The sequence below is a fragment of the Heliangelus exortis genome, chromosome 1 (genome assembly GCF_036169615.1).
Source record: "Heliangelus exortis chromosome 1, bHelExo1.hap1, whole genome shotgun sequence".
Classification (NCBI taxonomy): Eukaryota; Metazoa; Chordata; class Aves; order Apodiformes; family Trochilidae; genus Heliangelus; species Heliangelus exortis.
The window spans coordinates 7,706,482-7,720,995 of NC_092422.1; the positions used below are offsets into that span (position 1 = coordinate 7,706,482).

General features: G+C 46.9%; 1 protein-coding gene across 3 annotated transcripts in view; it reads right to left on the reverse strand.

The window, feature by feature from the left end:
• Positions 1-2,863: 2,863 nt before the first annotated feature.
• ME3 (malic enzyme 3) overlaps positions 2,864-14,514 on the reverse strand; it is a 124,878-nt gene continuing 113,227 nt past the window's right edge. For 2 of the 3 annotated variants that reach the window (XM_071733247.1, XM_071733254.1), the window contains 7 exons: positions 8,929-9,026; positions 7,679-7,792; positions 6,483-6,588; positions 5,780-5,922; positions 4,679-4,852; positions 4,235-4,333; positions 2,864-3,136 (listed from right to left, as the gene is read on the reverse strand). In XM_071733247.1, coding sequence (XP_071589348.1) covers positions 2,975-3,136; positions 4,235-4,333; positions 4,679-4,852; positions 5,780-5,922; positions 6,483-6,588; positions 7,679-7,792; positions 8,929-9,026 — 896 coding nt within the window. In that variant the 3' untranslated portion in view covers positions 2,864-2,974. Of the gene's footprint in view, positions 3,137-4,234; positions 4,334-4,678; positions 4,853-5,742; positions 5,923-6,482; positions 6,589-7,678; positions 7,793-8,928; positions 9,027-14,514 lie in introns of all 3 variants that reach the window. The other variant, XR_011723832.1, reaches the window with a different exon arrangement.

Genomic DNA, 14,514 nt, shown 5'->3' on the forward strand with positions numbered 1-14,514 from the left:
CCAGGTTCCAATGCATGTAACCAAAAACTCTGGTTACCCTCAGCTGCATGTGGGATAGATGCACCCATGTGCCCAGCTGGTATGGGGAAAAGGATAAGGAATTCCTGGTGGGGAAATCTCTGCCAGGGGGACATTGGGTACAGAGGCATGGATAAGACACCACTGTTATGGCTACGTCCTCCTTCTCAGGCAGCTTTAATGCAGGGCTGCCAAAGGAGCAGTATCAGTTCCTTAGGGCCTTCTGCCATGGGCTGCAGTAGGAAAAATTACTGTTGTCCCTATACTACCACACCAAGTTTATGTAGAACCATCATCTACACACGTATACACCTTGGCTGAGGAATAGGGAAGTTAAGGCTCTCAGGCAATGAGAGCTGATGTGACTATATCTGACCACAGGTCAGACTCAACTGGGGTATAAATATAGCCCTGCTGGAGGGCAAATCAAGTCAGTCCTGCTTGGGGCAGGGGGTCTGAAGTCATGGAGTCCCCTAGGATCAGGACACTGCCCAAGGAAACTCCTCAAGGTTGAGAGGCCTTGTCTTACAGGTGAGTGATTGCACATTTTGGATCCTCATTTCTAAAGCTTAAGTATTCTGGAGTCAGTTGTGCAGTATTAATTCCTTATACATCCTGAACTTGTGGTTACTAATGTTGTCAGAGTGTTAAATGGTTTTCATAAACCTCATTTGTAGTTGGTTCTATGCTGAACAATTTTGGTTAGAATAAAATTCATTTTGAGTTTATCACCTGCCTGACTTGATTTTTGTAAGTCTCTGTGACACCTTCCTGACCATCTGGGTTCATGGCTGACATGTTCAGCCAGCTACTGACCATCACCCCCAGGTCCTTTTCCTTCAGGCAGCTTTCCAGCCACCCTTCCCCAGGCCTGTAAGTGTTGTATGAGGTTATTGTGACCCAAGTGCAGGACCCAGCACATGGCCTTGTTCAACCTCACACAAGTGGCCTCAGCCAGCCTATCCAGGTCCTCCTGCAGAGCCTGACAGATCCCAGACAAATCCAGAAGATCCAAAGACATCCCTGCCTTGGCAGGGGCATGGCTTGATCTTTCCTTTCTTGGACTTCTTATTTGCCTGGCCAAGATGAGCTGGGCCAGAAACAGTATTCAGAAGAATAAACCATGCTTCTGAAAGTCTAATTTCTGGAAAAGTGAAAAATTAAGACTTTCAAGCCACCTGTCTAAAAGCATCTTATCTTTGGCTTCATTGGCAGAGGCATGAAGCCTTTCTTGCTGGCAGTGTCTGAAGAGGATGACTGTCAGGTGACTGTCATGAGACCTGCTGAGCACTCCCTGATGTGCCCAAGCTGTTCAGAAAAATTTCCTCTCTTTGTGGCTCAACCTATAAGGCATTTTCTCTCTCTCTCTCTTTATTTATTTATTTATTTTATTGGGTTTTTTGGTTTTGTTTTTGGTTTTGTTCTACATTGTTGCCTAATATTTGATAAGTCAGGCCCAGAAGCTGAACACAAAGAAAGCTCAAGTCTTTAATTTAGGTGAGGAGGTGCACAGGAAGGAGATAGATAGAGAGGAAATCAAGAGAAGCTGTGGAGGCAACATTCTGAAACAAAAAAAGTAATTGCCATCCTCCTACCTCCCCTCTCAGCAGCAGATAGTTTTTCTTGAAGCAATGGAAGGCAAGGAAACCTTGGTGTCAGGGACTCCTGCTCAAGACATGCGAATATTTCTTGGTGTTTCTCCCTGAACCTGAAACTTGACAGCTTTGTCTTTCCTTCCTCAGCCTGGGTGAGAAGATCTACTTGTGTGAGGAGCATGAAGGGTGCTGGCATTGCAGGTACACAGACACCAGAGAGACTGGGGCTCAGCAGCAAGGGGATAAGATGCTCTTCCTGGTCCTAAAAGCCACTTGAAAGATACAAAATAAAGACTGTGGTAACCTTGGCCTTGCACTGTGTGAGTGGCAAGAACTGAGCAGGGAAATGCTGCCAGAAAGCCCCTCTGTTCTTTCCCAGTTGAGGTCAGGATCCCACTGGGATAGAATTTGGCAGGGAATGACATTTTTTCACAAGTAGGGGAGGTCTCCCTAGCACTCTGTGATGTGAAGAGTTATTGATGATAGAGATACTGAAGAGTGGCTGTGACAGGAAGAGATCCTCAGGAGGGCCTTTGACTGGTGGCAGTGCTTCCTTAGCAGCACCCAGCAGAAGATCTGGTGATGCACTTGGGTGATGGTGTATGGGTTTGAGGGTGTCCTGGTCTTCAGCTTGGCTCACCCTTGTGCATCTCTTGCTTGACTCCTGTGCCCATGGAAAGCAGCTTGGACTGCAGACAGGTGGGAGTCCCCATGGGGCTGAGGGAGGTTTTGGGGTTTGTTTCCAAGGGGTAAGGCACAGGACAGTGCCAGGCTGTCCATGCACCAGCTTGGGTTGGGTGAGACTTCCCAGACATCAAGGAGTTTTGAAGCAGGAAAAGGTAGCAATGTCCACATGTGCACCTCTCCCAGGGCAAAGCACACGTTTCCCATCATATCCAGAGAGCCATGAGCAAAGTGTGGCTGCTGTGTATGAGGGATGTTCATGGACACAGGTGCCACCATAGAATTGGGGCTCCAAGCTTCCTGCAGGCAGTCCCACTAGGAATGGGACCTTCTGAATGGGACCTCTCTCCTTCTGAGGTGGCCCAGGTAGCTTGTCCCAAGCAGCTGAGCTGAGAGTAGTATGGTAAGCAAGCAGCAACATGCAGTGCTGAGTGACTGGGACTGGCTAGAGCCATCCTCTGTATTTCTCCTTGGAGTACAGTACTTGGAGCTCTGTTTTGTACCCTACTGATATGCTCCCACGGAGAAAAAGTAGCAGCAAGAAAAAAAAACCCCAAACCAAACACTTGGATTCGTTTACTTTTATAATTCTTCAAGGCTGGAGATGCATTTATATCAGCAATGATGTGAGCCATGGGAACTGATGGTAAAAATGAGAAAACAGTTCTTGCAAAAACTTATACATCTTGTGTTTGCATGGCTGCAGGGGGCCACCTGTACTCATCAATCACAAATGAATCATAATCAGGACTGTACACCAGCTGCTTCACAAAGGCTTCCTTGTCTGCTGGCTCGGGGTACCAAGAAGCAAGGCCGTGTTTGTAGGCCCACTCAACAATCTGCAAAAAGACAAGCAAAATGAGCTGATGAAGTTAAGTTGGCACATTATGAAGTTGAAACCAACTGCAGTTTGGCCACGGTTGAATTTTCCCTCTTTCTCTCCTCTCCCCAACTCAAAATTGCTTCTTTTTTTCCTTTTTTTTCTCTTTGTGCAATTCCCCGAGTCAGCTGCACTTCATCCCTTGAATGAGGGAATGCAAGCTGCCTGCAATTACTGGCTGCTTAGAAATCAGAGAATCATAGAATACTTTGGAGTTGGAAGAGATCTTAAAGACCATCCAGTTCCAACCCCCCTGCAAGGGCAGAGACACCTCCCAGCAGACCAGGTTGCTCAACGCCCCAACCAACTTGGCCTTGAAGTCTTCCAGGGAGGAGGCTGTCACAACTTCATTGGGTAACCTGTTCTATTATCTCACCACCCTCAAATTAAAGGATTTCTTCCTAATGTCTAACCTAAATCTCCCATCTTCAAGTTTTAGACAATTTCCCCTAGTGCACACCCCTGAAATGGCAAAATGGTTGCAGTGTGCAATTAAAGGAGAGCAGCCCTTCAGCCACCTCCACTCACACCCCTGAGATCCTCAAGCAACACTGTGCATCCATCAGTAACTCCTAAGAGGCCAGTGTGCTTCTCAGTGGGTGTCCCCTGAACAGGAATTATAAATTTGATGCATACAGGGCACCAATGCCACAATTAGACATTAAGCCTGGATCTGGAATAGTATTTAGGTACTTAGGCTCCTATCAAGTACAGGAGGACTAGCAGTTTGGAACCTAAAATCTTTTGGCAGCTTGTGCCAATTCATTGTTTGAATTTGACCCTAAGTCTGATTTTTCCAAGTGCTGAGCACTCACAGCTCCAAGCAGGAAAGCAGAGTTTTGTGATCTGTGAGGCAGCCAGAGACAGGGTATTTTTCACATTTGGGCTTTAATGATGGGAGGAATCAAAGCAGAAGTTCTGGCTGGAAGGAATCCTGAAAATTACTGCTTTAGGCTGCAGAAAAAGTTGAATTAAAAAACACAAAGTAAAAATGATGTCACAGCAATTTCTGCCCTCTTTATCATGGCAAGTATAAAAAAAGGTGGAGATAACTCACTTTCACAGCGATTTTGAGAGATACCTCTCTGATTCTGTCCAAGGGGGGGTAGAGTCTTCCTTCTGCAAGATTCTGCTCCGTCACCTCAGCAGCAATAGACTAGAAAGATGAGAAAGGTGAGTTACAGAGATGGTCTCAAGCATGTACCACATTCACCAACATTGCTGAAACCTGTGGCTGAAACCTCAGCAGTGGCAGAGCTGGGACTAGTACTCAGTAGGAAATGCTGGACTATTCAAAATACATGTGTATACATTTCATTACAGACTGAAAACTGGAGTCAGATGATAGAGCATGAGTTTTCCCTAGGACTGGGAAAGGCTGTGGCTTTTTGCTGAGGTTGTGCCATTTCCACTCAACACAGGTTTTAGAAAACACCTAAAGTAAGTGCACACGCCTCTTATCATCTTTTAAAAAAACATTGTTTAAATGCCAGTTGGAAACCTCTGCTGTGAGGAGGAAGATATCTTCAGAGATGTGTCGGACTCCACAGGCGATGACTCCCAGTGCCACTCCTGGGAAAACATAGGCATTGTTTCCTTGGCCAGGGAAGAAGGTCTGTCCATTGGGCAGGGTCACCTTGGAGAATGGACTTCCACTTGCAAAAATTCCCCGCCCCTGATAAGAGAGAGAAAAAGGCATCCAAATTAAGAAGACACATCTTATGTTTCTGCTGCTTGCCATGAACTACACTCAGGGAACTCTGGTGACCAAGTGGACAAATCTCTATCCAGTCAGTGAGAGACATCTCAATGTGGACACTTTTGGAGGGCCTGGACCCCAGAGCCATGAACAAGGCCATGGAAAGGGCCACTGAGCACTGAGTAGGTGTTCTGCCCAACTGCAAATGCTTTCAGCTTGCTGAGAAGGAGTCCTCCTCCCTCTCTATCAGCCATCTATGGAGTGTGAAGAGGGACTCATGGAATAAAGGTCTGGGGGCTGTGTGACTGCCCGAGCCAGCAGCAGGGGGGGGGGAGGGCAAAGGGGAGAGTGAGACATGGCCTCCTCTCTGTTTCCAAGTCAATTCCCATCACAATAGTTATTCAGTGACAAGTTATTCAGTTATTCAGGTCCAAGTTGGATAATGGAACTGCTACACAAATAACTAGGTTGGCAAAACACAGAGAACAGCAACCTGGGAGGATGGGGTGTCTCAGGCAGATGTGGGTGAAGGAGGCCAGTACTTGCTTTAGAGGACCAGAAAGTAATTCAGGCTGGTAGGGACCCAAACTGCTGTTCACAGCAAACTCAGCTATGAGATCACACCAGGTTGCCCAGAGCTTTGTCCAGCCTGTTGCTGAAAACCTGCAAGGGCAGAGATTGCACAAGCAGCCTGGGCTCCTGTTGCACCTCCTGGTTCTCCTCACAGAGCGCAAGTTTTTCTTTATGACCATCTTGAACCTCTTTTTTTTGTTTTAATTTGCTGAAGTTGTGCCCTGCTCACTGTCACTTGTCCAGCCACCATGCACCACTGTGGTTTCCTCAGAACAGTCCTGGCCACAGTGTACCTGGAGGACTCAGCTTCCCTACGCTGAGCTCCAGTACCTCGGTGAGGAGGTAGCACTGCTCCGCTGTGCACTCCGCTTTGCTGGTGGGATTGCTCAGGGCAAACACGATGGGCCTCTCATTGAAGGCTGCCATGTCCTTCAAAATCTTCTCAGTGAAAGCTCCTGCAACGGCTGCAACACCTAAAACATCAACAACAGAGTGAGATGGTGCTTTCTGACTGACTTCAGCGCACAGGGATGGTCCCTCTTGAACATCACTCAGTAAATGAACTGTGGGAGGGAACAGGCTCCATCTCTGGAGATGCAGGTGGAAATGTTTCTTTTTGTATAAATGCAAGACTAAAAGACTATCTCAAAATAAAGCCCTCGTCTCTTCTAGGCAGAGCAGGGAGCAGTGTTTAAGTCAGGCTGGCTAAAGGCTCAGCACTTCTCTTCCCAAAGCCCTGCCTGAGCTGCCTGTTGTCACCCTCATCTGCCAGGGTCATGGTCACTGCTGAGAGCCTCAGATCCTGATCCTCTCCAGCACCTCCCTCTGCAGCCCTGTCTGGAAGGGCTCCAAAACAGAAGGCTGTGCCCCATGATCAAAAGGGAAAGTATGTGGAGAACACAAATGACAAAATGCGGGTAAAAAAAAGCTCATTTGATTTTGACTGGGAGAATACAAGGAAGCTCTGGAGTAAAGACAGAAACTCTCCTAAGAACTGAATTGACATGAAAAGGTCATACTAAGGAAACTTCACCTATAATTGCTGTAGGCTTCACTTTCTGCACAACCTCTTCCAGTGTGTTCACACTGGGGTGGTCCTGGGCAAACATTTCTTTCTCGTGGTTCAGGTTGCTCCTTCCCTGTGAGGGAAGAGAGGAGTCAATCTTTATTCTGTTGGAAAAAGGTGGAGACATAACATAGTAACTCATCAGGTCATCTCTTGGCTCTCTACCTAAACCAGATTCCTCAGAGCAGGTCCTCAGCATCAGCCAGTCAGGGCCTGAGCTGCTGGTGTAATGTGGTGGTGGGGTTGGTCTCTCTTCCTCTCACTCTCCAAAATACATGGATTGTGTGGAGGAAGGATCTGGCTGTCAAGGCAAAGGAAGACTACTCATAGCAGGAGTCTCCTCAAATCTGGTGAGGGACAAGGACAGAGGTCCTCAGGACTATGAGGAGAGGCTGAGGGAGCTGGGGCTGTTCAGCCTGGAGAAGAGGAGGCTCAGAGGAGACCTCATCACTCTCTACAACTCCCTGAAAGGAGGTTGTAGCCAGGCAGGGGTTGGTCTCTTTTCCCAGGCAACCCTCAGCAAGACAAGAGGGCACGGTCTCAAGTTGTGCCAGGGGAGGTTTAGGTTGGACATTAGAAAGAATTTCTTTACTGAGAGGGTGATCAAGCATTGGAATGGGCTGCCCAGGGAAGTGGTGGATTCTCCATCCCTGGAGATATTTAAAAAGAGACTGGATGTGGCACTCAGTGCCATGGTCTGGTAACTGCAGTGGTAGTGGATCAAGGGTTGGACTTGATGATCTCTGAGGTCCCTTCCAACCCAGCCAATTCTATGATTCTATGATTCCATGACTCATGGACTTCAGAGTAGAGCTGGGCCAGGCTGGGCACCAAGCAGGACATAATACTGCTGTTATAATACTCCATATGATAAGCAAGACATTCAAGAATGTTTGAGACCATGGCCAGCAGTGTATCTTACCAGACAGGATACAGATAGACCCAGCCCAGAGCATTGCCCTTAGGGCAGCCAGCACTGCTGGTATATTGTTGTGACCATCAAACCCAGTCCTCTGAAAGCAGGAACAGCTCTTCTGACACTGTAAAGCTACAGCCTTTACTCCAGGGCTGAGCAGAGGACCAAGGTATCTGCCTGCTTTGGCCTCTCTCTAGCTTGAAGGAGCTGGCAGGTGAGTGGAGCTTAGCTCTGGAGATAAATTTACCTTCACAAGCAGTCCCTTGGAATCCACCATCCAAATTTTTTTGACGGCATCCTCTCGTGAAATTCCCTCCTTTTCCATAGCCATGAGGATGAGATGAGCTATGCCCATGCCAGCCTGGAACACAGTATATAAACACTTCATTGGGGTATCAACATCTTTGAGGGTGAAGATCTTAAATGAGAGATGTGTTGGGTCATCCCCCAGCCCTGCACAAAGTGGGAAGGCTTTCTGCTCTAAGGCTGTACAGTGCTACAGTGTGGGGTTGATTTTAGTTTAGTTGGCTGATTTAGTTGCTGCTGCCATGAGTAAAAACCCCAAAATACTCCAGAAGATCAAACTGCCCATGGGGCTGGAGCAGTGGAGGTGGTACCTGGACAGGCAGAGGCTGTCTCCATCATTTAAACCAGCACCATGCTGCAAAGCAGGAAAGGGATCAGACACTGAGCTTGGTGACAATGCCAGGAAAGAGAAACTTCCAAAATAAAAGTCCTCTTCTGTTCCTGCCTGAGGATGCAGCCCTGGACATGCTGTGTGTTTGTGTTAGGGGTCCTGCAGCTGTGCCCAGCCCTTCTCCCAGATGGGTGCTACCACAGCAGGAGGGTCTCTGTGCCAAACCACAGACACATCTGTCAGGAGGGGTAGAGAAAGTGCAGAAGCAATCTTTGCATCACAGAGGGGTGGACAGTGAGCAATTGATCTTCCCAAAGTCCCACAGGTGGTAAAGAGCTGAGCCAGGACACGGATCAATGTCTTTAGACCACAGTGCAGGCTTTACAAACTTCTTTCCACTCTCTCTTTGAGGAAGATACCTTAGAGACTACGTAACTCCTGCCATGGGGACAATATGACTGACACAAAAAAGTGAGATTATTACTTTGAGTCAGAGTCCTTTTGACTCTATTGCTAAAGAGGCTCTGGTTTTGCCCTAAAGGCCAACTCTGAGGACTCAGGTCAGCCTCCCTGATGGTCCCACAGCCCCTTCCTCATAAGAGACTTCACTCAAGGTGCTTAAAGACCCACTTCTCCCATGGGCAGCCTCATAGAATCCAGGAATTCTGCTGGGGACTCATGGGCCAAGAGGTCACTAAAAGATTGTTGGCAACTTCTAGGCAGCACTAAGATCCATTTGTGGGGCCCAGTGACAAGGAATCTGCTTGTCTGCTCTGTTTTCATGAAATTCAGCCTTGATTTTTCTTTCTCTGAATGTGAATTGAGATCAAATTTGGGAACAAACTCAAGAACATTCCTACCTCTCCAGCTCCCTGGAAAACAAACTTATGGTCAGCAAGCTTGTTCTTTGTGATCCTTAAGGCTGCAAAGATGCCAGCGACTGCAACAGACGCAGTGCCTGAAAAGAAAGAAACACCATGAGATGGTCATCCTGGCAAAAGGATTGTCTACTGATATGCTGTTAGGAACCTTGTGATAGGAGCCATACTCTTAGAACCTGTCACTAAAGGGCCATAGTGCCTTCCCAAATGCTTTCTCTACTCTGAAATATTAATCCTCAGAAGATCCCTATAAGGAGAACACCGATTTCCCTCTACACAGGCTCAAAGGGACACTGAGTGCCAGAATGTCAGAAGAAGTTAAAACCTAACTCCCAAGGGTTTAAAAGCATGTGACTTGCTTAAGGTCACATAAGACATCTGTTGCAGAGCAGTGGTCTCAACCTGGGTGCCCTTGTCACAAAACCATACAATCATAGAAAGTTAGGGGCTGGAAGGGACGTAAAAAAAGATCCTCTAGTCCAAACCCCCCTGCCAGAGCAGGGTCACAGGAACACATCCAGGTGGGCTTTTAATATCATCAGGGAAGGAGACTCCACAACATCCCTGTTCCAGTGCCCTGTCACCCTCACAGTGAAAAAATTCTTAATATTTATATAGAACCACCTATGCTCCAGTTTATAACCATTGCCCCTTGTCCTATTGTTAGTCACCCCTGAGAAAAGCTTTACTCCATCTTCCTTGCACTTGCCCCTTACATATTTATAAACATTACATATTTATAAACATTTGTAAACATATTTATAAACATTATAAGCCCAGCTCCCTCAGTCTTTCCTTATAAGGAGGATACTCATAAGGATCCCTTAATCATCTTGGTCACTCAGCACTGGACTTTTTCAAGCAGTTCCTTGTCCTTCTTGAACCGAGGGGCCCAGAACCGGACACAATATTCCAGATGTGGCCTCACCAGGGTGGAGTAGGGGGGAAGGAGAACCTTTCTCAACCCTTTTAATGCACTCCAGGATGCCATTGGCCTTCTTGGCCACAAGAGCACATTGTTGGCTCATGTCATCCTTCCATCCATCAGCACCCCCAGGTCCCTTTCACCCATGCTGCTGCTCTCCTCATTCACCTTCACAGTCCAGCATCACTTTTTTTTTTTTTTTTTTTTTTTAAATTCCCTGGTACCCTGACTCAGAGCCCTCATGTCTCACTGCCAAGCATTAAGGCTTTGAGAACATGAGCTGGTCCTAGATTAGTGAGAAAGTACCCAGTGTATGGACAGCAGAGTCCTGCTGTTACAGCCACCATGATAGGCACAGCTTTCCATCCATCAAGGGAGGCAAATGTCTATACTGAATAAAACTTCCTCCATCCCACATCAGTCACACGTAGTGTTCACCTAATGTCCCATCCCATGTGAAGGAATGTGGTAGGAAAAAATCAAGGCATAGACGAATGAAGATGCAGGCACTGCTGGTATCTCAGGTCACCTGGGCAAGCTGGACACAGATGCTAAAGGTGAGCTAGTACTGAAGGAGGCAGTTTTGTCACTGAGTATCTGAAGTTGTAAGGATCATGTAAGGATCAAGTCCACTCATTTTACTCCTGGAAGGGACATGTAAGGATCAAGTCCACTCATTTTACTCTGTAGCCTTACAAAGGATGTCAGTTTGGATATGCCCCAGCTCTGAAGCTGTCCCCAGCTTTAATGAAATCAGGGAGTCCACGAGTATCAGATCTTGTGTGAGTGGTCGGGAGTGGGGTGGACCACTGATTTCACCACATTTCCAGCATCTCCGATTTTCCTGCCCATTTAATCAGCCAGTGCATCAGGGTGCCAATCAGCCACTGCCTCAATGAGGTCCCCTGCAGGGTCCCCAGGGCCTGGGATGCTGCTGAGCAGCAGGGAACATTTCCTGCTCACGGGCACAGCATGGCCATGAGCACTGGAACCAGCAGATGGTGCTGCCTCCCTTAGCTGTCAAGGACCGAGACAATAAATTCAGTCTTACCTGCTCCTTCCCTTCAGCGCAAAACCCACAGATAAACTAGAAACCTACTGACCTATCACGGCATCTGGGAATGATTTATCTCATTATTTCCAAGCAAAGCAGAAAAGCTGGTGGAAGGACAGTTATTCTCATAGGGAATTGACATGGCTCACTTTGCTTGGGGAACCTGTATAAGCTGCTCTGACAAACAAAATCTTCAGTGGCCAGACCAGAAGTGTTTGTCAGTACTATTAGCTCACCAACATTTGTGTTTATAACTCAGAAGAATTTAGTTGTCCAAAAATGAATAATCAGTGCCACTTGATTCTGGTTTAGCAGAGGTGGCAGAGGCCATGTTCCTGCAGCAAATGTTAACACCATGGTGTCCATGCACACCAGGACAGGATGACAGCAGCATCATTCCCTACTTATGAGGGCACCACAAGCAACACAAAGTGGACAAGACTAGTGGCTGGTGGCTTTTTAAGCTTTCTCTTGCAAGGAATCACTTGAGATGCCTGCTTTAGCACCAAGGATGAATTTCCTTCATTAGCTCAGAGAACAGTTTGTAACATTTTATTTCCAGATGACCTGAGTTCAGTCAGTTTAAAAGGGAGGTGATGGCTTGGGAACTGACTACTCTGCTGCTTTGGCATTAATGTGTCAGCTCAGACAACTGAATGCTGGATATAAGGATTTCCTCTTGCTTCTCCTGCACTGCCTTTTAAAGTTGCATTTAGGGTAATGTATTTGCCTGGCAAAATGCCATGCCATGCCTATTGGCTTAGAAAAGTTACAGAGGAAGATAATGAACATCCAAAGAATTTAAAGGAACACCAGTTAATTGCCTAGTTTTTAGATTTCACTTTTTATGGGTGACATATAGCTCGCCCATGCACATTTTCTGTATTTTGGTAAGACTGAAACCAGCAGGACTGCCTGGCTTGCTGCTGTGCCTTATGTGAAGGATGGGACTCCTCTGAACAAACATGAATGATCCTGCTTATGCTACAACACACAATTGAACCAGGTCAAATGAAAAACACCCTAAAAGTGTCATTACACGTTGGTAACTGGAATCCAGGTAGATACTACTATTGCAGTTCTTTAAGCTGTGGAAGAAGAGATCCCACCCTGGCAGTGCAGGCAGTCTGTGCTTCAAAGAAGTGGAGAGGGACCAAGGTCCCACAGTTGTCAGTGATGCCAAGCTTCTGACATGCAGTAAAACAGGAACAGCCACACATATGGTCATCTATGGTCACACACCACCTCCCAGGACAACTTTGCACTGAAATCCCTGAATCCCCCATGCGGGTGGGAGCAGAAAAATGATCAGAGGAAAAAATCCCAAAGTGTAACAACTACAGTGCAACAGTGTAAGTATCAGGTTAAATGTATTTAAAAGAAGAAAATGTTTACTGGAGAAGTATCTTGTTTCTCTTGGTCCTGACCCAGGCAAAATTTCTTTATGCCCTGTGCTTGACAAGAAGTCAGATGGGACAAACTCTGGTATCTCAAAACCCATTTCAACAGAAAACACTCATGAGATACCCAGCAAACTGTGGCTCTTTTTAAAATGTTCCTGGCAAGAATTTGAGATGTAGGGTGTGCAGAAAGAAAGGGTGCATGGATCCAGTCTGCTGGAGCAGTGTGCAGTTTAAGAGCAGAGCCCTGTGGGACTGGGTGTGCCTTTACTCATCCCTCTGCACTTGCTCAGCAGCTCTTACTAACAGCAGGACTCTGTTCTGCTCTGCCATTCCTAATCCTCCTCCTCTCTCCCCAGAGTGTTTCTAATCCTTCCACATCTCCCAGACTGCATCTCAGTCCCATTACTCAAGTAATAAAGTTACTGTACCTTGGCCTCAGTTCAATATTTTTCTTTGATAATTACAATTTCTAAGCATGGAACAATAGAGCATCTCTATGGAGGAGAGTTCACAGCTGGTTCATATAAGGAACTGGCTAATCATTGTTCTTCGGTTCCAAAAAGACCACAAAATGAGACAGAAGAGGAAAAAAAGCCCTTACCGTGAGCTGTGGCAAGAAAAAATCAGCTACCCTTCAACACGTTGGCCTATCTGTTCTATTTGTTTTCCAGAGAGCCTGAATGCTGCTATTGCAGATAACAACTTCCTTGTGTAATTAGCAAGAGACAGCTTGGCTGGTCTGTATCTGAACTGAGATATGGAGGGACACAGAAAAGAAAGGAAAAGGCTTGCAAATCATCCCAGTCTATCCAAATCTCAATGTGAATGCTCAACACAGTACCACAAAATAGCAAGCAGACCTAAGGAGCCTCTCTGGGGAGTTCAGAGCAACAGGACCAGCAAAGAAGACAGTAATTTCAAACTCAGGTACACTCAGGGCATCCCTGTAGAAATTGAGCCCTGGCACTCAGGCACATTCAGAATCCTATAAAACAGTAAGGAAACTGTAAAACCCTCACAGGCTGATTTTCCACTTGCATTAATGTCAGCCAGAACCAGCCCCAGTAGATGTCAGTGGAGCTACACTGGAGCAGAACCAGGGGAGCAGCTTCAAGACCCTGCAGAGCTGGAAAAAACTGTAGCCCAGAGGCACCCAGCCCAGGGATCCATCCTTCCTTTAGAGCAGGGAGAGCAGTCAGGGGGGCAAAAGGTTTCACACCCAGGGGAGAGTGACAGGGACAGTGCTCCCTGGATGCACCCTGTGTAAAAGCACCCACTGACTGAGCAGGGGACATGGGGGAAAGAAGGACCCTGCAGATGCTTGGGGTCCCCCCAAGGACCTGGCACTGTCCTGTGCTGAGGGCTGGCACTGTCCTGTCACCTGGTCCGAGTGAAGGAGAGCATCATCACCAGGCTTCATACAATGCCCCTGTGGGGTGACTCTCTCTTCACCACAGCTCACTAGTGGAATAGCTGGCCAAATTCAGCCTGATATTTTACCCTTCCCCTGCCTGCTTACACTTTGTCCTGTCAAAGTCATGCCAAGTTGTGGGCCCAGGGAACAGCAAGCATGAGTTTGACAGCTCCAGCAAAGAGCAGCCAAGAAAATATATCTGAATTTATGGATGCAAAGAAAGCATAGGGCTTTTCCAAATTCTGGTTCACATTAAATCCCTGCAGCAGTTCCGCCTGTTACTGGAGAGCAGAGTGGAGCTTTTCCAGAGCCACTCCAAATACCCAATCAAAAGTCTAATACAACAAAGCTGAAACAAAAAACTTCTGAAGTGTTTGCAGCTTAAGGTCTTGACCTCAGTGGCTGTGGGCTAGTGCTAGCCTTCCCTCAAAGGCCCTCTGTAAAGCATTGAGAAAATAAACCTTGAAATGGTATGGAGCAATTAAAGGATAACAGCAGTGCAATACAAAGCATCAATGCTCAAAGAAGGAATTCACTTCCTCCACTAATATATTCTGGGACATGGGTGACTCAGAATCAGTGGCAGAATGGTGAATATCTGTCTGACACTGGAGATGTAGAGCTCATCTTAAAGTAGATACGCAGTGTAGGTCGTCTCTAGATGAGATGCACTGTAATGTGCTTGGACCATACAGTGCAGCACCTTAAAACCCCATTGCAGCACTGTGTGTACCCTCACTCCTGCCTTCATGGCACCATCCAATACCCA